Genomic DNA, 25,193 nt, shown 5'->3' with positions numbered 1-25,193 from the left:
GATAAGAAATGTCAGCAAGCAAAATTTTTTTTAAAAAGAAGGTCTTTATATGATAAAAATAATTATGATGAATTGACAGGAGAAGGAGTGAACTGTCTTGCAGATTTTTAAGAACAGTTTAGATAAATATCTGCCAGGAATAATTTGGTTGACTCATGCTTGGGGCAAGGGGAGGTCACTTGCTATTTTTATGAATTTGTGTGTGGAGAATTACATTTTGCAATACAACTTGTTATTTATTTCTTCCTCAGCCTAGTATTTGACTAAAAAAATATATATTTTTTTTATCAGAACAATCAATGTTGTTTGGGTAAGTACAACTGCTGTGCTAGGCAATCCTGAGTTTCAGCCCAATCAGATTATAAAAGACTCTGTATTTAGCTGAGAAGTATGAATTGCAAGAGAGAAGCACTCTCTAGCACTAGAGGTCTAGTCAGACCCTTGCATAGAAGACTTACCAGAACCACTGAAATGGAGAGCCAGTTTTTAATCTTACTATGACCCGGGATGTTCACAGCTGCAGATGTCTCTGCACGTTACAGAGACAGTTTTACATTGCACTGGTTTTACAGATGAGACTGAAGGCCTATGTAATGTACTTAAGGCTGGGGAGTAAGTAACAAAAGGAGAAAGGTCTTCTGATGTATTTGGATCATCATACAGGTTGAAACGTGGGGTTCACTGAGTGCTGTAACCTTTGTCAGAGGGTTATGGGCACCAGCTTAATTCCTTATTTGGGAGAGAGTGTAAAGATTCCACATGATGGCACAGATACATAATAAATTGTCCCTTCCCTTTAGATCTTGGAATGTTGTGCAGTTATTAAGTATCCTTTCCGAAGACTTATACTGTGATAATAAGTATAGAAATTCTTGATAAATATTATTTTTCTTTTAAGCCTTGGCCATTTTTGACCTCAAAGACTTCCCAGGAAATCAAGATCTGTAGTTTAATCGTGTGTGGTTTGAAAAATGCAGTGATGCTTCCTGTAGTCAGTATGTGTGGGGTACTTTGCAGCACTCTTGATGGTAATTAAGATAAAACCCTTATTTTAATATGACTGATAAAGGCTAGAATGCTTTTTGCAAAAGCTGGCCTTTCAATACAACATGCATTTCAAATTCTGATTCTAGTAACATCTCTGCTTAAATACAAGCTATTATATGTTAATCACTCTATGATTAAAGTCAATATTGATTTAAAACTATTATTTTATTGGTTGTAGTATTCATATTCCCTTCAGACTCTTCTGATTAGTGTTCAACAGCTGTTTCCCTCAACTTAGGAGGGGCTTAAAAATTATGAGTGAAGTCACTTGCTTCCCAAATGGTGATTAGCTTCCCAAATTATTTTGAGATGAAAGCTTGAATTTAAATGTAATTTATTTTTATAGATTTGTAAACAAAAAAGTACCTAGTCATAATTCTTTTTTCATTGTAATGATTCTGTATTTTTTTTCATTTTATTCAACAGATCTTGGGCAATCAATTTTTTACACTACTACATGCTTACTTCCTTTTCTCAGTGATGATATTTTGAGTACTTTACCCTATACAATGATTTCAACACTAGCTACCTTTCCTCCATTTCTGCACAAGGATATTATAGAGTATCTCAGCACATCTTTTCTGCCTATGGCTATATGTAAGTAGAACAAATAGTATTGTTTTGTCTTGGTGCATAATAGTATCAGACTGTAGGAGTCAAAGCTGGGTCTGTCATAGTATTGTAATGGGACATCAATCTACTGTATATATGCAAAATAATTTCATGTGACTACTTTTCAAAGGGAAATAATTCCATAATTTGTATTTATTTATTATGCTATGTTTTTGTGTGAATTCTTCCTTCATTTAAGGGGTGAAGTTCACCTTATTTAAGAAATACCAGGTTTTCAGACCTGTAGAACTTCCGGTGCCAACAGTGGGAGTTTTGAATACAGAAAATGGGCAAACTGCTCCTGAAATTAATAGATGCAATAGCAACATGTGTAACTTTTGCATCTGGACTATATCTGGATGTACAAGTATGATTCTTTTCAATGTAATGATGTTGTGATGAATTTCCGATTTTTCTTTGTCTTTTCTACACTTTCTTAAGTTCTGTACTAAATAGCTGTGCCTGTGTCTCCTATCCACAAGTGTTAAGATTGAATTTGATGGTGCCTGCCTTTTCTCCTCTTTTGTTTTTCTTCCCCTCCCTGAGGATGTCATGTGATTACTTAATTACACAGACCTTGGACAATGTGGATCCTAAGGTGTGTTTTGGGCAGTCATCCATGTACCTGATAAAAAGCTTGATGGGATTTCAGTAGTAACAAGAAACGTGACCATATTCTGCAGATGGAAGCGTTAGGGTCAATATTAAGTCAGTTTTAACCAACAGGCCTTTTACTGTGTGGGATCAAACACTGGAACAGTTTGCTAGAGTAGTTGCAGATTCTCCATCCTGGTACATGCTCAAAGCACAACTGGTCCTGAGTACCTGCTCTAGTTACTTTTCTTTGAGTAGAGGGGTCAGACAAGATGATCTCCAGGGGTCCCTTTTAACATGAACTGTTCTGTGAGTCTGTGAGAATGTCTCCTACTTACTCTGTATTCCAGACCTTTATGGAAAAACATGAACAACTTTTGTATAGAGATCAACACTGATGTCATTTAAGCATGTAGAAGATGCTGAAAGAAGCATGGTGCAGTGTTGAGATTTAGGTTTTATGTAAACTTATCACGTATGTTTTCTGACTCGACCAGTCAATGGTCTTGGAAAAAATCCCTTTCCTCTCCTGTACCTCATTTTTCCCATATAAAATAGTAATTGTAATTAGACACTGTAGTGAGGTTTTCTGTTACCTTTGACAGGTCTAATGACAGTATGCAAATGAATATTGCTAAGATATAAGTCATACATACGTGCAATATAGCTCCTTTTCCGGTTAAGACCATAATGCTGCATTAAACAACTCTTTTTTCCATTAGTGCTATCTGTTAAAGAGCAACTGGAGTTGGTGACTTATCCTTTCTGTCCTCAGATCTGTAGAACTATTCCTCAGAATAACTGGTTGAGCCAAATGCTTGGTTTACTTAAATAGATACTGTTCCCGAACTGCCCTTGACAGAGATTGCGTTCGTGCATTTGCATTTGTCATGCTGCCTTTCTCCTCAAACTGTTTTGGTGAGATCTCTGTATGTAACCAGTCTGCTGCATTTTAAATTTGGCTTCTAGTAGTGTCCTACTTTTTTTGCTGATGGCCACATTTTAATTGCCCAGTTGGAGCCGCTGAGTATTTTTCAATTTAAATCCATACAAGTAGACCTTGCTGTAATAATTTGGGGGGCTCTTATTTGTGTGGATGAGATTCGAAAACAAAAGTGCAATGAAGAGAGCCATAGTACTGCTGGATCATGTGGAGAACAGAGAGAAATTCTCCATTTTCCCTTCCCTTCTTTTTTTCTGGTTGAGTGCTCTTTTAATTGGTGTCCTAGTCTTTCCCCACTGAGAATTATATGCTCCTTTACAAGGCGAGTGCAGAACCTCTCCTTCCTCTAGTGTTCAGCTGTGATTTAAACTGAAAGGGAGGTTTCAAGAGATTGTGTAAGCAGTTGGAGAGCCAGATGGGAGGGATGAAAACAGCTCACTGAGCTGGTAGCTACAGTTCTGTGCTTCTATCCCAAATGCTTGGTATTTGGGTCCTGGCAGCCAGGCTTGGGAAAGTACTGTGAGGATGGAAAGATATATGCCACATCTCTGTGTAGGAGGTTGCCTTCAGAGATGTATTGCCCTGTAATAGTTCAGCAAATAAACACCTACACTCTGCAGGGTTTTTCCAAGTATGCCATTTAATAGTAGCCCACTTCATAGGAGACCAGAAGGAACTCCGGCCACTTTCTGTGTGAGGTCAAAGTTACAATGTAGCTTAGCTACAGTGCTACTGTTTATCATTATCTTAGCACAGTTCACATAACAGTGGGGACTAATGTTTCTGGTATGTAGCTGTGACTTGAGCTCATACCATGTGCTCCCAAGAAGTGCTCTGCCGTACACCTGCAGCTATCACCAGCCCCAACCCTTCGTCAGGATGCCTCAGCAGCAGGCTTTCCATTTTTTCTCCATTCTTTACCCTCCAGTTCCTTTTCACCCTTCCTACAATCCAAGGCTTAGGTGGACTTGGCTGTGTAAGTAATGTTATTTTGATCAATCTGTGGGTTCTGAAGGAGAGTGCCTGAGAAGATAACTGTCTGGTTAATGTAGCTCTGGGAATGAAATCTTACTGATCTGGAAAACCAGGTGTGCGCTCTGGGAATCAATATCTAGTCATCTTTCTCTTTCACCAGAAAAGGTGGAATACAGAAAGTTTCTAGTTTTTTAGGGTTTTTGTTTGTTTATTTTGGGGGTTTTGTTTGTTTTTTTTAGGTTTTTGCTTTTATTTTTTTTCCCTTTTTCTTTATTTCTTTGGTTTTGTTTTCATGACATGGTACCTTAGGAATTTTATTTGCATGTGTTGAAAACAGTTACATGCTATTGTCACCTATGACAATAGAAAATTTATATATTTGTTGCCCTTTCTTTTAAGTGGGATCCTCAAAAAGAGAAGGTGTTCCAGCACATGTCAATCTGTCTGCATCATCAATGCTAATGATTGCAATGCAGTACACATCAAACCCAGGTATGTGTAAACATGCAACACGGTATCATTCTTTCTGAGACTATCAATCAGGAAGAATTGTCAAATGCAATCAGAAAAGTTTAGATGATGGGAAAAATCTGTGTCGTTATCCAGCACAGGATGAACAGTAATTGATTTTAGTCAAAACTGGAATTTCTGAACATCATACTGGAAGTAATCCTTATGTGGATAAGAGATCTCATTGTGATGAAGAAATAGGATTTTGCCCAGGACTGGAGATTCTGGTCTACTCTTGTTTGACATCAGAAAATCATGTTAATATATATAACATCAGTATTGGAGAGAAATACCACTTACCTTGACTATAGGAACTCATAGTAACAGTTTGTCTTATACTATGATTCATCTACCATCAAGTTCACAACTGGTACTATCTGTTAAAGAAAACAGGTAATGCTGGCTGCAGGCTCAATGGAACGATAATGAATTTAAATGTAATCATGAGTATCTAAACACAAGTCCAAGGCCATTCTCTCTCACAGAGACACAGTCCCAGTTAAATCAGTGGGATCACATAAACAAATTGAAACAAAATTTAACCCCAAGGGGCGGTTACATTACATGATAGTCAACTATCTCCTGTTTTATATAGATGGGTAGATGGTGTGTATGTGAGGTGTCACATCATGACATATACTTCACACAGGTAAATAAAAGCAGCACACCATTCTTAAAAACTACTTGCAGAAGTCAGGTTTTTTCATGAAATGTTCTGGGGGTTTTTTTTGTAAATTCCATGTTCAAACCATCTGAGAAAAACGTTGCCCTGTGGTTTTTGGGAAATCAAACATGTAAAGTAGTTCATTTGGCTCTTGTGTTTGTTTGGTGCAGAGTGGCTCCTGTAGCCTTTGGTATTCATGGGAACAATGTATTGTTACATGTGACTCCTATTGTTGCCTCAAGATGAATGAAAAGATACCCATTTACATTGTGGCAGAGGGATAAAATTTAAATGAATCATCAGGTATTCTTCAACTAGATGTGTTTGAAAAAGATCTCCATTGCTGTACAAAAAGCTGTACACTCATGATAATCACCTTACTGCATTTCTTAACAGAAACAAGTTACCAATATTCAATTTCTAATATTTTATGATGACTGTCAGGGCAATGATTCTTTAGCACTTTAAAATAAAAAATAATTGAATAGAGTTTTGGATGGACAAAGCAAAGCCAATCAGCTAATTAAATAATTTCTGTAACCTGAGTTTCCATTTCCATATTAAGACTATACTGTCTCTTTTCTCTCAGTGTATCACTGCCAATTATTGGAGTGTCTCATGAAATATAAGCAAGAAGTATGGAAAGTAAGTTTATGATCATATATACTTTGTGGAAATGACTGTATTTGGGTAGCCATGAAAACCAGATGGCTTGAAAATTGAACTGACTGTATGCCAAGAAGTTATAAATGATCTTTATATCCAATCCTCCCTCTGGATTATGGAGAGGAAGGTCCCTCTAATTTCTAGTTACTGTCTAGAGACAGTTCCATGTTTTGTGGAATAGAGCTCTGTTTCCTAAGTACCATGTGGTCGTGGCTCCAATTAGCAGAAATTTTAGTAACTAGCAGTCTTCTCAGTTCATGTGGGACTGGATTTTTACGAGAACTATTTGTGAGTATTGTCATCATCTGAATCTGCTCTGGATTCAGTTCTTTATCTATACAGCACCTCTTTGCTCCATGGCTATATAGGGGGTTCATTCTGCTCTGTTAGTACACTGCAGGGTGGGTGATAGCTGTTGCATGCTCTGAACAAAATCAGAAGAGCTGAAGTTAGTCATCTAATCTGTCTGTAAGAACTGCAAAGGAAGTTTGGTAGGGCATGAAATGTATTAACTTTGTGTGTTCAGATGTCTTTGAAAACAAGGACTATTTTGAATTGTTGTTTGTTACCTTGCAAAAATAAACACTTTGTACATGTCTTTCCTTAGGATTTGCTGTATGTGATAGCCTATGGACCATCTCAAGTTAAACCTCCAGCCGTACAAATGTTATTTCACTATTGGCCCAATTTAAAACCCCCTGGGGCAATCAGTGAGTACAGAGGACTGCAGTACACAGGTCAGTGCAGATGGTTTTGTATAGGCCAAAAGAAATAAATGATCAGAAGTATGTTAAAGTCACATATTTACAGTTCTATGATGTATTTTGAATTTTTTTGTTTGATAAGTTGTACTTTCATAAGTATTCAATATCTGTTTATCTGCATTTTCAAAAGATGTTATGAAAAATAAAAACTCAGATCGTGTCTAGTAAATACGTTGTCTTACTCCCAATATTAACTAAACCAGAACAGGAGAAGGAACAGGATATACTCTGTTTGTTCCAAGTGGTCTGTGAAGCTGCTGCCTTGGCCTTACAATGGTTCTGGTTTATGTTCCTTTCAATTATTGCTTTGTTTGCTTTTGTTCTGCCAGCTGCTAACACTGCTGCTGTTGCTAAGACTCCTTATCTGGCTGTTACTGTCAAAAAAAGTCAGGTGATGTCAGGTGCAGTCAGTATAATGGATATGTTCTCAAGGTTGATTATAGGATGAAAATGAGAGACAAACTCAGCAATGCAGCTGGAGCTGAGTAGGTGGATGGTACAAAGTCCACTGTCTGCCAAACTCCCAGTGGTACTGATGGGACAGTGCTGCTAGAGGGAAGACTGTCCATTCATGACTTGCTTTTACCTGTGTGTCTGTCTCAACCTGTTTCAAATAATCTCTGTCATATGGCATATGTTTTTTTCACTTTTAAAATTTCTGGACCAAAATGTGACATTTTAAATTATAAAAATGAAGGGTTGGAAGAAACCTTAGAAGAGCCCCTAGACCAACTCAAGTGCATCCTGAATGTTCCTGATAGAAGTTTGTCTGATCTGTTCTAAAGCTTTCCATTGAAGGGTTGATGGGTTTTCATGACGACTTTTTAAAAAAAAAAGTCTTCATGTACTGCTCTGCATCACTTCTATGCAAGCAGGTCTGTAAACTAAGCATGATATTCCATCTGAACTGTTACTAACACTGTATAGACTGGATTTTTTTTAATATATATAAACTTTTTGTTAATATATCCCAGAATGGGATGAGTATTATCTGCAGTTGCATAGCATTTTGACATGGGGGCAACCAAATGTTACCACTTGATCATCCCTTTGTTGTTTACTTCTTGTTGTTACAAAACTAAGGCTCCTGTCACTGGACTAGTTTTCCTTTGTTATAGTTGTGTTTTCATTTTGCCTGGGAATGTTACTGAATTTACTCAGCTACTCCTACCATCCTGCTCCTGGAGTGGAAGGATATTTAATTAATCAAGGTGTCGGTGAGATGAAGAAGGGTCTGCAACAGGAATATCTGTGTCTTACTTTTTCCATTTCTTCGCTGAGTCCATGGTTCATTTCATTATATCGTAAATAACTCAGTAGGCATGTATGTTCAAGTTGTTTATTGTAATTATTAAGCCTCCTGAGGAATGGCTATTTGTGTAGTACTCATGTTTGTATAGTACTTACTACAAGAGCATCTTGTTCTCAATTGATATCACTAGAGGCAAAGAATATAAATATCTCTTCTCCATTTATTAATCAGCTGTGTTTTGGTTTTGCAGCCTGGAATCCTATTCATTGCCAGCACATTGAATGCCATAATGCAATTAACAAACCAGCTGTGAAGGTACTGCTGTTACTTTGGGGGGTCAAACCCAACTATCTGGGGGATGGGAGGTTGCACTTTTACCCCAGCCATATGCTGTGGTTTTCTGCAGGTGACCAAGAGCAGGAGCTAAGGGAACAGCAAAGCCTGTTGAGACCACGGGTGTCAGACCTTTGTGAATATGTTCTTTGGCTGCTTAAAGCAAGATGAGATATTCACTGCAACTACCATGGGCCAGATCTTGAAATTAAACATGGGGATGGTGGTAGAACACTTTATAAAATTCTAAGCTGGTTCCTGGCTAATCCATGTATATATTTTCCTGAACATGTATATGTGTATAAATATGTGCACAAATATTTCTGTATACAGGAAACATTATTTCAATTACATAGGTACATGTTCACCTTGGTATCTTGACTGAGGTCATACAATGCACCTACTCTGATTGTGATCCTTGCTTGAAATGTGTCCTAAAGCAAATAGCAAAAAAGCTTTACTTACCTCTTCTGCAGCCCTGTTGAGGGAGGTAAATTGTATCTTTACACACAGAGTAAAAATGCAAAAAGGTTTGACCAGGATCACAACACAGTTTGATGGCAGCAGCAAGAATACATCCCGAGTCCAGAGCATATTACAGTTAGGTGTACTAATTAATTGATTTGTATCTTGTTAAGTATGTAGACACAACCAATTTTTCTAGCATCAGTTCATACACTAACATAATTTCTTTAGTTAAACAGTTCTTCAGTGAGCCGTTTCTGCAGGTTCTGACACTGACAGGGCATAATGGTGATACCTATCTCAAAAGTCCTGCAAGAGACCACCTTCCTACCTATTCCAATCATTCTCAATGATCCCTATTTATAGGAAAAATGCTGAAAGGTGTTGCTTCATGTTGAAGTGATTGCTAGATTCAGACTCATAACTCAATAAAGCAAGATGTCAAAAAAGTACAGTTCCAAGCTTTGCAGATGAAATACTTGAATATTTTTGAACGATCTCTTATCTTCATTTTGACAGAACCAGTCTTGATCAGTCGTCACTCAGAAAAATGCAGCCTGTTTTATCTTGTAGAGATGAATGTAAATTTGGTTAACGAAAATGAGAAACATTCAAGGACACATTTTTCTTTGTAAATAAGGTCTTGCACTTGAATGGATTAAGAAACATTTTGATTAAAGTGGTTAAGATATTGTGTATGCATACTACTGTTCAATGTTTCCTTAGTAGTACAGAACACTGACAAATATGTACGTAACTGGCTATTAACTGTAACTGTTTTCTGTAACTGACTAATGTGAAAGAATAAAAGCTAATGCAAGACAAAGTCTGGACCTATGTTGCCAAGGGAACTGTGAGTCTTTGTTCTGTCACTGCAGTTGTGCTGTATATTAACAACTGTGATGACTGAAAATTAGATTTTGCTGGAAGAGGCGTTACTGAGAGAGAAAAATCCAGACTTTTACATTACCTTCTCCTAAACAATGGAACCTCTAAGTGACTATGTCTTTGGGTGGAAAAAAATAAATTAGAAGTCTATAGTGAATATGCAATGTGAATATGTAACACAACGTACCTGTCTTTCAGACAGTGATAATACTGATACTGAAGGATGTCCTGTTTCTTATAGGCTCTTATTTTTCACGTAGATCCTTCTCTTTTTTAGAAATAATTTGAGATCTTGTGTGCCACATGCTGAGTACCCTCTTTCAGAATGTTGCTCTGAACACATATCAGAGCTGTGTTACATTGTATGTCCCAGCATTAATGCGTTGAACTTTTTCAGTGGGTTTCGGTGAACAGGTGTCTTAATTCTTTTCCTTCTCTGTTTTTCAGATGTGCATTGACCCATCCTTGTCTGTGGCTTTGGGTGATAAGCCACCTCCCCTATATCTTTGTGAAGAATGCAGCCAGAGAATTGCAGGGTAGGTAAGCTAAGAGCTGGAAAGTGATCAAGTATCATCAGACTCCAGAACTCTGGAGTTTTGCCTAATTTTATTATGATTAGCATATACTTTATATAGATAAACCTGATGAAATATATGGAGCACGCTGCCATTTGTTATGAATAAGGATTGCAGAAATTTATCTCACATGATTAGCATTTGCACCTAGCTTAAACAGAAGTGACTTTTGAAGTTGAGATCTCTGAATGAATAGATGCTGTGGGATGCATTGACTATAACAGGGGAACCTCATTATTGTACAAGCTGCTGCTTATGAAATGTCTTTTGTCCTCATCCATTAGTTGCCATTAAAAGCAAAACGTTGCAGTGAAGGCTCTTTCACAGAGACTTCATTAGTTTTCTGTAGCGTGCATTTGGGATTATTCTCTAAGGTGTACTGTGAGGCAGCAGAGATCAAAGAAATTGATCCAGGATTGGCTGGTGCTTGAAAGAAATATAGCCTGAGATGAATTAACCTCACTTGGGTTTTTGTTTTGATTTTTCTTTTTTTCCTTTAAATTTCTAATATGGTTTGCATTAGTTTATAAAATCTACTAATACTTACAGGGAATGCCAATAATTAGTTGAAATGAACAAGATTACAGGTAATTCAGAACCTACATGGGTGTTTTTCTCCCCAGTTTAAGACAACTTTATATCACACCAGCTGTGGGAAAAGCAATTACATCTCACCTTAGGTTTTAAGTCATCATTGATTTAAAGCTGCAGGAAAAAGCAGCTGAATTCTGTAGAAGCATAGCTTCTATGGACACACAGAAAATGCTACTGGTACTTTGGTTTTTTTCCATGTTCGTCTGTTATTCTTCACTATCATTTCTTAGCTGTCAGGCTTTCAGACCACACACTATTTTAATTTGATAAATTTATGCCTCAAAAGTAATTTTGGAAAGCCTTGAACATAGTGACCAACATCAGCAAAGTGGTAATTTAATAAGACAGGCACAACAAAGAGATGTAATGTAAAGCAGCCTGCAATTTATAGAACTACATTTGAAAAAAGTAGCTTCAGAATAATGTCAGTGCTACCATATTAATTTATCTCAGTTTCCTCTGTGCAAAAAATAAATGCATATATAAACAAAAAATGGAAAGCTAATTATATCTATAATATTTATAGGGATCACAGTGAGTGGTTGATTGATGTTCTTCTGCCACAAGGTAAGAGGTATTTTAAGGGTAGGTGCAAACTAATCATAATTGTACAAACCTATGGTTCAGTATGATATTTCTGCATACTGTATTACTTGAAATGCTGCATTCTGTTCAAAAGGGTTTTTTTTTTTTAGAATTTTGAAGTAACTTGTACTTAATGCTGCTGAATGACCTTGAAGTACTATGAAAAATTGACTAATCCTCTATCTGAAAATTGATACAACTCTTTATGTGTGAGGAAACAGAGACAACTGACAATTTTGACATCTTGAAGTATTCACAGTTGGGACCAAGTTCTTAAAAAGTATTTGTGTCCCACACCAGTGTCCAAAAAGAGGGACTGGTTCTTCCAGTAACCTGGGTCTGATTCAAAAGCTCTTAAAGCTTGTGAAAATCTCTAATATGACCCTGCAAAGGATATCAGAAAAAAACATAAAAATATAAAAAACATAAAATATTTGTCCATGATCCAGTCATTGATCCAATCATTGTCCTTTGGCCAGTGATATTTTATTATCTAGTAGAATGCAGACAAAGCTTGTTGACAGACTAATCAGCACGTTATCTAAAATAACCCTTTCAGGGACACAAGGAAGACACCACCTCTCTCTTTGCTCTGCAAACTGAAAATTTGTAAGCAGTTGAGATTTTTTTGCTGTCTGCTTTTAGTTGAAATGTTACCCAGATTAAGAATGTTTTATTTACTTAAGGGAAGTACTTCCTTTTAATCAACCACTTAAATTTACTGAATCATATGTTGCCAGGACAACAGATGGAATAGCTACTGCTTACAGGTTCAATCTGCAAACATTTCACATGAAATTATAGGGCACAGACGTAGTAGCTGCTTCATCCATATTCACTACTCTTTTATCCCATGAACTTTCACAAGCAGTGTAGGCACATCTAAGCCTACAGCATGTTACTTACAGCATGCCACAGTAGTGTGCCTGTGAGGTGTACTTCTACAAGTCTGTCCAGGAGGCAGAAGCATAGGCAGAAGGTGGATGGGTAGCAGAGCACACCACACTTAATGCACAAATGCTGTTATTGCATTTCAATGTGGAAATAGCCATAGGCTTAAGTATAGTGTCCTACCTTATGCTGTCCAACAGGCTTAGAGGTTTCAACAGTATCTGGAAACCCAAGTTTAACCTCAGAGATTTCCTTGCAGGAAGTCCCTTTTCCCATGGCTGCCATAATAAAACAGAAAGATCGTCATTTTGTGTTCATGTTTTGTATGCCTTCCCCTTACAGCTGAAATTTCTGCTATATGTCAGAAGAAGGTAAGATTCAGCCATTTGTGTGATGAGGCATGATTTGATGTTGTGTGTAGTGTCATTCCATTAATATGTAGTGTGCTCTTCTTTGTATCATTCCAAAATTTCACAATTTATCCATGAATGCATTTGTTGATGGATGAGAATGATTCAGCAGCAAGGTTTCTTTTTGTTAAAACTGACAGTGTTTGATTTGAGTTGTAGAGTTTAGTTGAAGTGTCAATTAGTAAAGCAATTCAATTATGCAATTGAGCTCATTTTGTATTCTATAACTCTGCCTATGAAGAGGGTAGAGGAAGAGGTGAATTTTAAATTCAAGTGTTTATATATATCTTCTTATCTCCTCAAAGTCTTGGATTAATCCTAAATTGGACAAAAATCGTACTCTACAATGTGTATTTTTAAAACTCTTCAGTGCTTGGCTCTGAAAAGATTGCTGACAAAAAGAATCTGCTTGCAATACATACCAGCTAGTGTGTTTTAATAACACTTTAACAGCAAGGAATACAGTGCATAACATATTCTAGTTCTCATATGGTAAAGAAAGCTTTTATGTTGGGCTGGATTACCAGGTGGCAAAAATAAAGGTAGCACCTACTTCAGAGCCTTGGTCAGTTACCTGTGATAAGGTAGATCCTTACATAGCATAAACTGTGTCACGGTGGCACCATTTTTTTGCAATCCTAAGGATCTGCCTGTTGCTACTTGTAACTTAAAAAGGCATTCTGAAGCATAAGAGAATGATTGTAAATTTTAGAGATTGCTTCAAGCCAGAAGGTTGAGGCTGATGACTTAAATGTCAATTTGGTCTGCTCCAAAGAAAGAGCAACTGTGACATTTAAGTTCAGGCTCGGCACTTGATCCTGAGTTTATCTTTCTGGAAGGTCAGTGATACTTGACTTCAGGAGTTTCCACACAGTAGTGCTTATATATAACGATTTTGGAAATTACCAACACTTGAGCCAGTTCCCAAGTTTTCATGCCTGTTTTCATTCCATTTCCTGCTACCTGTGGCCTGATAAAATCTTTTCTGTTTTTCAGAACTGTAGTTCACACGTCAGAAGAGCTGTTGTCACGTGCTTCTCAGCGGGCTGCTGTGGCCGCCATGGCAACAGGCCAGTGCGCTACTGCAAGAGATGCCACTCGAATCACCACAGCAGCGAAGTTGGGGCAGCTGCAGAAACCCACCTTTATCAGACCTCACCCCCTCCTATCAACACCCGGGAGTGTGGGGCAGAGGAACTCGTGTGTACTGTGGAAGCTGTGATCAGGTAATATGGCAGCTTACGAGGCATCAGTATGTAAAGCAGGATCAGGCTTTCCTGTAAATATTACCTGCAGGTCTTGTGCAAGTGGATTTTAGATTCACCTGGATGAGTTCAGAGCAGGGACACTGAACTCCAGCTGCCTTATCAGACAATGGATCAGCTGTGAGTGTTGTCCTGACCAGGAAGTCAGCCTTGAATCCTAGAATTTGATGTTATTTTGTTACTGTTCTCAGGAAAATGATGACATCTAATGCCTTAACCTGTAGTTATTCTTGGTTATTCTCACCTGTATCCAGTGCAGGAAAGCTGCATTCACTGACCACAAGCTTGTTTTATAGCTTGCTGAAGGAAGCAGAGTTTCATGCTGAGCAGAGGGAGCATGAACTCAACCGCAGGAGACAGATGGGCCTCTCCTCTTCCCATCACTCCCTGGACAACACAGACTTTGATAATAAAGATGATGACAAGCATGACCAACGCCTCCTGAGCCAGTTTGGAATATGGTTCTTGGTGAGAAATTCATGCTTTCTTCTCTCACTCTTCATGGTTCAGTCTACTTTCTGAAGCCTCTGTTTTATCTGATTTTTTTTCCCCCACTTCTTTGCTTTAGTTGGAGACTTTTCTGATTTGTAAGCAAAAAGTTGTTCTTTGAAGCTGTCAGACTTGGAGATTTCATAACTAGTTTGGGTGGAGCTTGTGACTGCCTCCGACTACTATGTAGAGTGTAGAACAGAATTGTTCAGTCTAGTTTTTTAATTGCCTTTCTATGTGCCATCAGCTTCTGCTCACAAGTGCCCCTTGCTGAGTGTCATTATTTTAACTTCAAAAGGCAATCCCCTAAGAATCTATTTTTTACCTTCCAGCTTTCAACATCACTCTCTGGAAGCACAGCTTTCTCTCTTACCTCCAAAAGGCTGGAGGAGTCTTAATGGGCTGCTCTTCCTTCCTGCGTTTTGCTTGGTCTGTCTGGATCAGCCAGTGTACTCCAGCTCATTTACCTGGTGTGGGTTGACAGAATGAAGCTGTGCTGGTTCTACTACTCACAGTAGTTAGCAGAGATTATTCCAAAATATCAGGACTGCTGCTGGCCAGTTCATGAGCAGGCCAGGCTGCAGCCTGATAGATCCTCAGAAATTGCATTCTGCAATTCCCCTTAAGGAAAATTCTCCCTCTCAGGCTGTTTCCAATTCCCTTTGAGCTCTCAGGCTCTCTCCTCAGTCACCTAGTGACAGGTGGGGAATAGCAGGACCCTCATCTGTCATCTAAACAGAGATAGGATCTCTGGATGGCCAGGTGCCAGGTGTGGAATTCCATAGTTCCAACAAAGCTGCTATGCAGTTTCAAGTGACTATATGAATAAAGTTTATATTCTGATGATAGGTTTTGGGTTTTGTTGTTCAATATTGTTTTAGTGTTAAAGCCTTTTATTATTTTAACCTTTTTTTTTTTTTACTGTGTTCATCTATTTCATTTCAAATGATACCTTATAAACACTGAAGACCTGCATTTCCAGAAGTAGAACTGAATTGAGAACAAAAAAGGTTTTGTTACACTGTACATACCTCATCCTAGACATTCAGCATGTACCTTTCTGTGATAGGGAGGAGGAGCTCTCTGAATCCATTCTATTCTTATAAAATCTCTTGATCTCTCCGTACTGAGTATTGGTAGAGATCACCATGCAGGTTGTGAGAAATCATGGGTTGCTGTTTTCTTTCATAAAATGAATACCTGTCATCTAGAAACTGGACAGGGCTCAAGAGTTCCTATTAAAACGGCAACCAGCTGATACTGTCTTTGAGTTAACACTCAACTGAGACAAGCACAAGGAAGCAAACACCTTAACTTCAACCTGCAATGAAGTAGAACAATGAAGACTACTTTGAATTGAAAGGGGTGTTGATTGCTGCCTCATCCCAAGAAAAATCACGGAGAAGAACATTTGTAAGGTGGATTCTGGTCTTCTCTGGAAAGCAGTGCTGTCATCTTTCCCCCCAGATATTACAACACACTTTCTCCTTTGTTCACTTGCTGCAAAGCAACAGTGACCAGTTTCAGGCTGCCAAGTGAAGAGAGTACAGTTTTCACTAGGAAGTGGCTGATAGGTGGTTAAAGGAGCTTCTAAAATCTCCTGTCATCTGTCATTTTCCACTCTTTGCATTCAGTGCAGCAACTTGACTTGAAACTTTGTCTTCTGTCGCCAAGAGCTCAAATAGCAGATAATTAAGGGCTTAGCAGTGTACTGGTCTGTGAACTGGGGTAGAGGGTCGGTCTCAGATTTGGGACAGTTTTATAGTCCAGATATCATTTTAGAAAGACTTTGGAGCGGGGGAGAATAATGTTGATTATTATGTGAGGATTTCTGAGGACCTAAAACTCACCCCAAGTGAGGACAAAAAATCAAAATTTGAATCTTTTTGCAAAGTAAAGATCACTTATTGTATTAAGTAGACATCTTCTTTCAGAATTTTTGAAGATCTTGATTTGCCCTTTTATCTTGTATGTTTTATATATGTGTGCGTATGTATATCATATTTTTTACCAGGTATTACATTACCTTCTGAAATGAAAAGTCATTTTAAAGTTCAAACCAAAATGTTTCAGTTTGTCAAACATTCTATATTGATATTTTTCAGTGTTGAAAATAAATAAAAAAATTCAGTGCTTGGCTTTTTTTTTATTTTTCTGGTTTGGAAATGTTTTGTCAATTGTCCTGTGCCAACCTCTACTTAAAACTGATCATCTTATTTGTCTTCTAGATATATCCTTGTAAATCTGAGAATATGCAAAATATAGTAGATAAATAATTTGCCACCTTTAATTCTAGAAATGAAAGTTGATTTGTGTTTCTCTTTTCCAGGTGAGCCTTTGCACTCCCAGTGAGAATACACCCACAGAGAGTTTAGCAAGGCTGGTTAGCATGGTATTCCAATGGTTTCACTCTACAGCTTACATGATGGATGATGAAGTTGGTAGCTTGGTTGAAAAGCTCAAACCCCAGTTTGTTACCAAGTGGTTGAAGACTGTTTGTGATGTCCGTTTTGATGTCATGGTTATGTGCCTCCTTCCTAAACCAATGGAGTTTGCCAGGGTAAGAATGATTTATCTGAAGGTTCCTTTATTTGCTGCAGAATTTAAGGTATTAAGTAAAAAGATCTTTTTTTCCTAGTCTGTCAAGGCAAAGAAATCTCAGTGGTAGAGGGAGCAGTGAAGTTCAGGAATTTTTGCTCTTCATAGCATTTTTAGTTTTACTATATTAGAAAGTGAGCATTATTTACACTAATGCGAAGACAGGTTGGAAGAATATTGTAAGTATTGAAAAATACTGCGTGTTTTTGATAACTGCATGTTTTCATTATGCTGCTGAAGTACCCAAACTTGTCTTTAGTAAAAGGTATCATTTACCTACTCACAGACATAAGCCTGTCCTTTCATAATGTTTCTCTGTTCTTTGCATACCTCATCTCTGAAGCTGTGAATTCGGGTTTGTGAAATCACACAGTTGTAACCAAAGGGAACTCTGGGCATACTGATGCCCTGTAGCTTCAGAGACCTGATTTAAGTGACTGAGTTGAAGACCAGTCTGACATGGTTTGCCTTGTTGCTGGTGAAGAGAAAGAGATTTACCGGGAAGGCCATCCAGGGTGCCTAAGTGCAACCACTGGTAGGATCTCTTCCAGAAAGAGTGTCATTCTTTCTGTCGTAGAATCACAGAATCAACTGGGTTGGAAAAGACCTCCGAGATCATCAAGTTGCAACCCTTGATCCAACAGTGCCGTGGTTACCAGACCATGGCACTAAGTGCCACATTCAGTCTCATCTTAAAAACCTCCAGAGACGGTGAATCCACCATCTCCCTGGGCAGCCCATTCCAGTGTCTGATTACTCTCTCTGTAAAAAATTTCTTCCTAATGTCCAACATAAATCTCCCCTGCTACAGCTTAAGATTGTGCCCTCTTGTCCTACTGCTGGCTGCCTGAGAGAAGAGACCAACACCCACCTGGCTACAACCTCCTTGCAGGTAGTTGTACAGAGTGATGAGGTCTCCCCTTCTCCAGGCTGAACAACCCCAGCTCCCTCAGCCTCTCCTCACAGGACTTGTGCTCAAGTCCTTTCACCAGCTTCGTTGCTCTTCTCTGGACCTGCTCAATATCCTTCCTGAACTGAGGGGCCCAGAATTGGACGCAGTACTCCAAGTGTGGCCTCACCAGTGCTGAGTACAGAGGAAGAATTCCTTCCCTGGTCCTGCTGACCACACTGTTCCTGATCCAGGCCAGGAGGCCATTGGCCTTCTTGGCCACCTGGGCACACTGCTGGCTCATGTTCAACTTCCTGTCAATCCAAATTCCCAGGTCCCTCTCTGCCTGGCTGCTCTCCAGCCACTCTGTGCCCAGCCTGTAGCACTGCAGGGGGTTGTTGTGACCAAAGTGGAGGACCCGACACTTGGCCTTGTTGAACCTCATCCCATTGGAATCAGACCATCTCTCCAGGTTGTCCAGATCCCTCTGCAGAGCCCTCCCGCCTTCCATCAGATCAACACTCCTCCCCAGCTGGGTGTCATCTGCAAATTTGCTAATGGCACACTCAATCCCCTCATCCAGATCATCAATAAAGATATTAATTAGAACTGGGCTCAACACTGATCCCTGGGGGACACCACTAGTGACCGGCTGCCAACTGGATGCAGCCCCGTTCACCACCACTCTGGGCCCAGCCCTCCAACCAGTTGTAACCCAGCACAGGGTGCCCCTGTCCAAGCCGTGGGCTGCCAGCTTTTCCAGGAGTATGCTATGGGAGATGGTGTCAAAGGCTTTGCTCAAGTCCAGATAGACACATCCACAGCCTTCCCGTCATCCACCAGGCAGGTCACCTGATCATAAAAGGAGATCAGGTTGGTCAGACAGGACTTGCCCTTCCAAACCCATGCTGGCTGGGTCTGATCCCTTGTCCATCCTGTAGATGCTGAGTGATTGCACTTAGGATCATCTGCTCCATAATTAGGATGATCTGTCCATTAATTATGAAGCAGAAATCACTACTTAACCATGCTTTTCTAAGACATTAATTTTGTGACCTCTCATGTAAAATGTTCAGAAGACATGTTGGGTTTGTTTCCCAAAATTAAGTTTAGTTTCCTAAAATTAAGGCTACGCTAGAAAGGGCCATTGGGGCTTGATGCAATGTATCACATCATCAGGCATGAACATCTGTGGATTTTTCATGACCTAACTAATGGGATTTGCTGTAGACAGACCAGCATACGTGTGCAGACCAGCATGTATATGTGTCTTACTGTGAACCATTGCTCAGAAGATACATAGGGCTGTGGGAGGATCAGAGGGCAGCTGAGGGAATTTGAGAGGTGGATGGATACTTTGACTGTTAGAAACTGAAAAAAGAGATCAGAGCTTTGAGGCTAGGGGGTAAAGGAAGGACTGAACCTCATTCTGTAATCTCTTATGTATTTTTTTTCTTGGATCCAGCCCCTCTTTTGAATTTTGTTACCCTCACTGCAATACTTAAGACTAGACTGACAACTTGCCAGATTTGCAGGGCTTCACTGGAACATGTAGACAAACAGCCATGAAATTAGCTGTGATGAAGAAGAAAAAGTAGTTTGTTGGCTGAGATTACCAGTAGTTTCTGCCAGAACAGCAGGCATCTCAAGAGCCATTAGTCAGGAACAGCAGATGTGAGCTGAGGTCAGTTAGAATAATTAATCTCTGTACGCCAATTACTTACGTGCTTAGAAGTATACTTTTTGACTTACATCACTTAGAACCTTTCCTCAATAAAACCTAAACAAACATCTATGAAAGAACACCTAGTACAGACCATGTTTTTCAAAATAAAGATCCAGCACTGTAACAATTTATGGAGAGCAAATACTTTATGGTGCAAGTTTAACCAAATAAATCTGTCCCTTTTTGAGAACTGTAAACAGTAATACACTGTAAACAGTAATATAATGGCCTGGAAGTGAGTGAACTTCTAAGACTTTGACAGTGCTTTTGGGTACTGTGAGTCAAATGGAAGAGGAAAAAAACAGTGCAACCCCCATGGCCGAATTCTAAATTCTGCCTTGCAGGTACTAATGATCACCCCCTACAGTTTCCTGGCTGCAATACACTGAACAAATTTATGATGCTGAGCAAGTTACAGGGACTAGAAATGTTGTTCATCATTGTAATGCTTGGAAATACCCACAGGTTGGCGGATACTGGGACAAATCGTGTAGTGCTGTAACCCAGTTAAAAGAAGGGCTAAATCGAATCCTTTGCTTGATTCCATATAATGTGATAAACCAGTCGGTGTGGGAATGTATCATGCCAGAATGGTTGGAAGCTATAAGGACAGAAGTGCCTGACAATCAACTGAAAGAGTTTCGGGAAGTGCTGAGGTATGTAGACATAAGTTGGAATCATTCTGTTGTTGCCTATGTTGATTCTTGAGTGTTATAGCACAAGATGGTGACAAGGAATAAAAATGCCTATATGTGCAACAAACAGTAGTGAGTGAATGCTTCTGATTTGTTTTTATGACTTATATTTAGACTAAAGCACTTAAGCTTTGGGAAAGTCTTCTTTTATTGCTTCTGATATCCTCAAATCTGGTTCAAGAGCCAAGTGCATGGACGCTTCTTTGCTGTGAGCAAGTCACATTATTAGTGGCTTCCTGCAACATGCTGGAAGGAACATCTTTCTCCTTCTGTCAAGTTGATGAGAAATGGTGGGGATTAGTAGAGCTTTCAGTGATATATTTATTTAGCTAATATGTTCCCCTATTGAGCTAAGAAAACACCAGAATAAGAATGGTGGCTGAGTCATAATTTCATGCCTTTAACAGTAAAACTTCTCGTTGCCTTTTAATTGATGAAAAGGCTCTGAAACTGACTCTTAAGTTCATATCTCTAGGTATTGCTGTAAACTTTTTTTTAGTGCAAGCATGGAATAGTGGACTATTGGTGAGATGAGAAATTTTCCAATTTTTACGTTGGATGTTGGAGGAGATATTGCTATCAGATGCAACTGGGCATATTAGATGTGATGTAAATTCTTAAGGTGTGTCACCAAATTCAGAGATGAACTTACACAGTCAGGACAGCTGGTATCAGCAACCTAGCAACCCTGTGGAGGGTGAAAATGCAAGCTTTCTACCAGTTTTCTGTTATGTCTCATGTGGTGTGTGCCATCATAACTCAGTGATGGTATGTTTTTGTTCTACTTTTCAGCAAAATGTTTGACACTGAACTTTGTCCTCTCCCTTTCTCCATGGAGGAGATGTTTGGCTTTATTAGCTGTCGATTCACAGGATATCCATCCTCTGTGCAAGAGCAAGCATTACTCTGGCTGCATGTAAGTGTCCTCTCTTGATGACTCATGCTGGAAGAGCTTTTAATTTTGAAAAAGAAAAGAAAAAGGAGAGTAAAAAAATGAAGCCACTTAGCCACTTTTCCAGAGTTCATACAATCCTTCTGCTCTTTGCTTAGCTCCTGTGTAAGGATGGTTGGTAGACGGACCCTGAGAAGCTTTGTTACTAACCCATCATGAGCAATAATCTAGTTGACAGGGTGGTGATCTAGTTGACAAGGTGGGGATCAGTCAGAGGTTGGACTTTATGATCTTGGAGGTCTTTTCCAACCTAAATAATTTTGTGATTCTGTAATAAAATAGAAGGCTGGGAATTTCTTTTACCTCTGAATGCCAGTTGTGTTTTCAGGGTCATTGAGCTGGTTGACTTTTTGGCAGCAGAATTTGTTCTGTAGATTCCAAAATTAATTCCAGACTCCAGAAACAGCTGTAGTTGTTCCTGCATATGAAGACCTGAATGAGACTAGCTCTATACCCATCAAGCTTTCTGCTGATCTGGCCCTTTTGCACTATATTTGCCCACGAAACTGGCATTCACCCAATGTTCATATTTTAAAGCTACAGGGATAATCATGTCAGCTGAGGGCAGTGACTTGAAAAGGGGTGTAAAATTTTCCACAGCACCTTGGGATAATACCTGTACTTTTCATTATTGCTTCTTTTCTGCTGAGGCTTATTTTAATTGAGTCTCTGCAAAGACCAATTTACCTGATGACTGTAGCAATTTTCAGGTATACAAGGTTTTCAATTAAAGCATGATATTTTTAGAATTTTCTTGACTTAATAACATTTAATGACAAGTACAAATGAGCTCATATTTTTCTGAGTGTTGGTGACAAAATAGATTGTGAATATTCTCAGTGATTTGCAAAAAACCATCCAGTTACTATGTTGACACCTGTAGGCTACCATTGTGACTGGATTCAGAATAAATACAGGAATTCAGTTTTAAGTAGTAATAAATAAAGTAAATAGTTATTCATTCAAGTATTGGTAATCTTCTACTTTACAGAAATGTTTTTGTGGAATAACCTCACATCCCTGTATGGTTTTGTGCATAAAACTGATCTCAAGGTGCACCAAGTGGATGCCAACAAATATTTTGAAAATAACCTATTTTTTGCCAGTTTTCTTTTGCCTGGATTCTAAAAGAAATCTGAACTTGCACCTCACCTCATTGAATCTCAAAATTAAATACATGGAATTTACTGAGCTGAGGATTGTATTATAAAGATGCTTATAAAGTAGATGGTGTTTGTGATTAAACTTGAAACTTACTTTTTATTTATTGTCTATCCTCAGGTGTTGTCTGAACTTGACATTGTTGTACCTCTTCAGTTACTAATCAGCATGTTTTCTGATGGAGTTAATTCTGTAAAAGAGTTAGCAAATCAAAGAAAATCGAGAGTCAGTGAACTGGCAGGAAATCTTGCAGCTCGGAGGGTAACTGTTTCTTATCCTGCTTATTTTTTTTGCTTAGAACAGTCTTCCTAATAGAATGCATGTGAAGGATTAAAAAGCCATCTTTCAATATGGCAGCATTTGATTGGAAACACTATAAATTTTGAAAATGGAAGAAAATTGACATCACTTAACATCGCTCTATCACATGATCAGTGTAAAGATAATACAGGTAGCAACTTGGTATCTTTTCCAACCTTTTTTGTTCTTTTCACCTTCTATTAATAACTGTCAATGGCAAGTTGTTATGGACAACTGGTCACTCAGAATAACCTTTTGTGTTCCGGTACGAATTTGGTGGGCCCAGGTATGTTTTGGAAGAGTGATGGAACAGAATTATTTCTGTTTCCCAGAATTTTTTTCCACACCCAAGAGATGCAAAATTTGATCTGAAGTTGCCAAAGGCTTTTGGTCTGAAAGAAAATACGTACAAATCTGTAGGCATTACACATGCTTGGTCTGATGTGGCTAACTTCCCAGTAGTTTGGATGAAATGCTTCAAGGACATCAGGAACAAGATTGCTCGGGAAGGTCAAATTCTTTAGATTTAAGGAACTACAGCATCGAGGCAGTTGATGATGCTTTACATGTGGTCTGCCTGTCTTCTGATGTAGCTCTGCAGACAGCTCCCCCACACCTAGCCCAGGATCACTTCTAAACTAAGCAGAAAAATGGACAAACTTACTCTCTGGTCTTTCAGACCATACCTGGCCTGAAAATAGACCTCATGTGTCATATACATGTGTATCTCCCTACAACACCTAGAACTTCTCAGGTATTTTAGATGGCCTATTGTGGTGTGGGCATAAATCAGTGCAGACATACACATCTTATTACCATGGTGTCTAGTTCAATTCCAGCTACCTGTACTCTTAGTACAGCCTTAGTTAACACCCTTCTCTTGAGATGGCCTCCTTTATTAGCCTCCTGCTATTAAAATTAGTGACCATAGATCATGGACCAGATCGTTGTAACCTGATGGCTGCTTTACTGTCTGCACCAGTTTTCTGTTTGGTTTATGATGTTGAAATTCCTTCTCAGTAAGAATAATATAATGAATGTCAACCACTTAGCTTAAGAGAATATATACATCTGTGCAGAAAATGGTTCCCATACTTCTATCATATTTTATCATTTAGTGGCATTAAGGGACGTGTATATTTTGCAAAACAGCTACAGAAGGGTAAGGCTGTCATAGTTCTTGATATTTTTTGCGTTTTCATATAGAATGGGATTTCTTAAATGTCTAACAGTCATTTGGACATGTTGATTTTTTTAATATTTTCAGGTGAGCGTTGCATCTGACCCTGGGCGCAGAGTTCAGAACAACATGCTGAGTCCTTACCCAAGCCCCTTCCAGAGCCCATTCCGGAGTCCAATACGTAGTCCTTTTCACAGCCCTTTCAAGAACTTTGGACACCCTAGTGGAAAAACAATTGATTTTGACTGTGAAGATGAAGAAATGAATCTTAACTGCTTCATTCTGATGTTTGATCTCATACTGAAGCAGGTACTTGCAGAACAAAAACACCCACATGGAAGGGACACCAAAGTTCTGTAGTCACTTTTGGCTCTCCTTTGGTCCTGTATTGATTCCCTTTCTGTTAAGGGATTGGCATGAAGTATAAGACATTTAAATTCCAATACAGCTGTCATCTGCCTTTACCTCTATAGGAGTTATAGGTTCATGTTCAGTGAAGAGAAGTTAAATACCTCCACATTCAGGTTAGATGCTAACCTCATAATAGTGAATGGAACTTCTTGAAGATTTCTACAGACTAGAAGCAGATGATTGTTGATAGGCTTAGATTAGATACATAATTTTTGGATAGCTAAATTTGGACATTGTGAATCCAAGGGCAAGTGCTTTAGATAACTGTCTCCAGGTAAAATTAGTGGATCTTGTGCTTAAAATTGTCTCTTTAGTTTAACTGTTGGAGCTCGGGCCTCAACACCAGTGAAAATTTAAAATTTAATATGTTACAGTTTATCTCAAATTCTTCCCAGCACTGTAATATAAAATTAGTAGAAATGTAGGGCGAGTCAGACAGTTAGGGCTCTGGCTTTTAAATAAATAATAAATCCTTATCATTTTCACTTTCTTTCAGATGGAACTCCAGGATGATGGTGTCACTTTGGGCTTAGAGAACAGCATTTCAAAAGATATAATATCCATCATAAACAATGTATTCCAGGCACCCTGGGGTGGTTCTCACACCTGTCAGAAAGATGAAAAAGCAGTTGAATGTGGTCTGTGCCAGTCCAGCATTCTGTGTTACCAGCTGGGTTTTGAGCTGCTGGAACAGCTTGCTCCAAAGGAAGAAATTAGGCTTGTGGTAAGTAGAGCTGGGAAAGGGTCTGTATTATTGGT

At 38.8% G+C, this 25,193-nt stretch overlaps 1 protein-coding gene across 8 annotated transcripts in view; it reads left to right on the top strand.

Moving 5' to 3' along the window:
- The window catches only part of UNC79 (unc-79 homolog, NALCN channel complex subunit), a 107,153-nt gene that overhangs the window by 12,725 nt on the left and 69,235 nt on the right, over nucleotides 1-25,193 (top strand). For 6 of the 8 annotated variants that reach the window (XM_051806573.1, XM_051806578.1, XM_051806572.1 and 3 more), the window contains 16 exons: nucleotides 1,474-1,644; nucleotides 4,571-4,663; nucleotides 5,935-5,990; nucleotides 6,619-6,748; nucleotides 8,278-8,342; nucleotides 10,161-10,249; nucleotides 11,409-11,449; nucleotides 12,701-12,729; nucleotides 13,765-13,994; nucleotides 14,330-14,501; nucleotides 16,852-17,082; nucleotides 20,201-20,391; nucleotides 21,223-21,346; nucleotides 22,664-22,804; nucleotides 24,111-24,332; nucleotides 24,931-25,158. In XM_051806573.1, the coding sequence (XP_051662533.1) occupies nucleotides 1,474-1,644; nucleotides 4,571-4,663; nucleotides 5,935-5,990; nucleotides 6,619-6,748; nucleotides 8,278-8,342; nucleotides 10,161-10,249; nucleotides 11,409-11,449; nucleotides 12,701-12,729; nucleotides 13,765-13,994; nucleotides 14,330-14,501; nucleotides 16,852-17,082; nucleotides 20,201-20,391; nucleotides 21,223-21,346; nucleotides 22,664-22,804; nucleotides 24,111-24,332; nucleotides 24,931-25,158 (2,213 nt within the window). Of the gene's footprint in view, nucleotides 1-967; nucleotides 1,029-1,473; nucleotides 1,645-4,570; nucleotides 4,664-5,934; nucleotides 5,991-6,618; nucleotides 6,749-8,277; nucleotides 8,343-10,160; nucleotides 10,250-11,408; nucleotides 11,450-12,700; nucleotides 12,730-13,764; nucleotides 13,995-14,329; nucleotides 14,502-16,851; nucleotides 17,083-20,200; nucleotides 20,392-21,222; nucleotides 21,347-22,663; nucleotides 22,805-24,110; nucleotides 24,333-24,930; nucleotides 25,159-25,193 lie in introns of those variants that run through there. The other 2 variants (XM_051806575.1, XM_051806577.1) reach the window with 2 other exon arrangements.

This window comes from Manacus candei, unplaced genomic scaffold, assembly GCF_025592945.1.
Source record: "Manacus candei isolate 608988 ecotype Guabito, Panama unplaced genomic scaffold, ASM2559294v1 h1tg000067l, whole genome shotgun sequence".
In the NCBI taxonomy this organism is placed as follows: domain Eukaryota; kingdom Metazoa; phylum Chordata; class Aves; order Passeriformes; family Pipridae; genus Manacus; species Manacus candei.
This window is presented reverse-complemented; position numbering and strand designations above follow the sequence as displayed.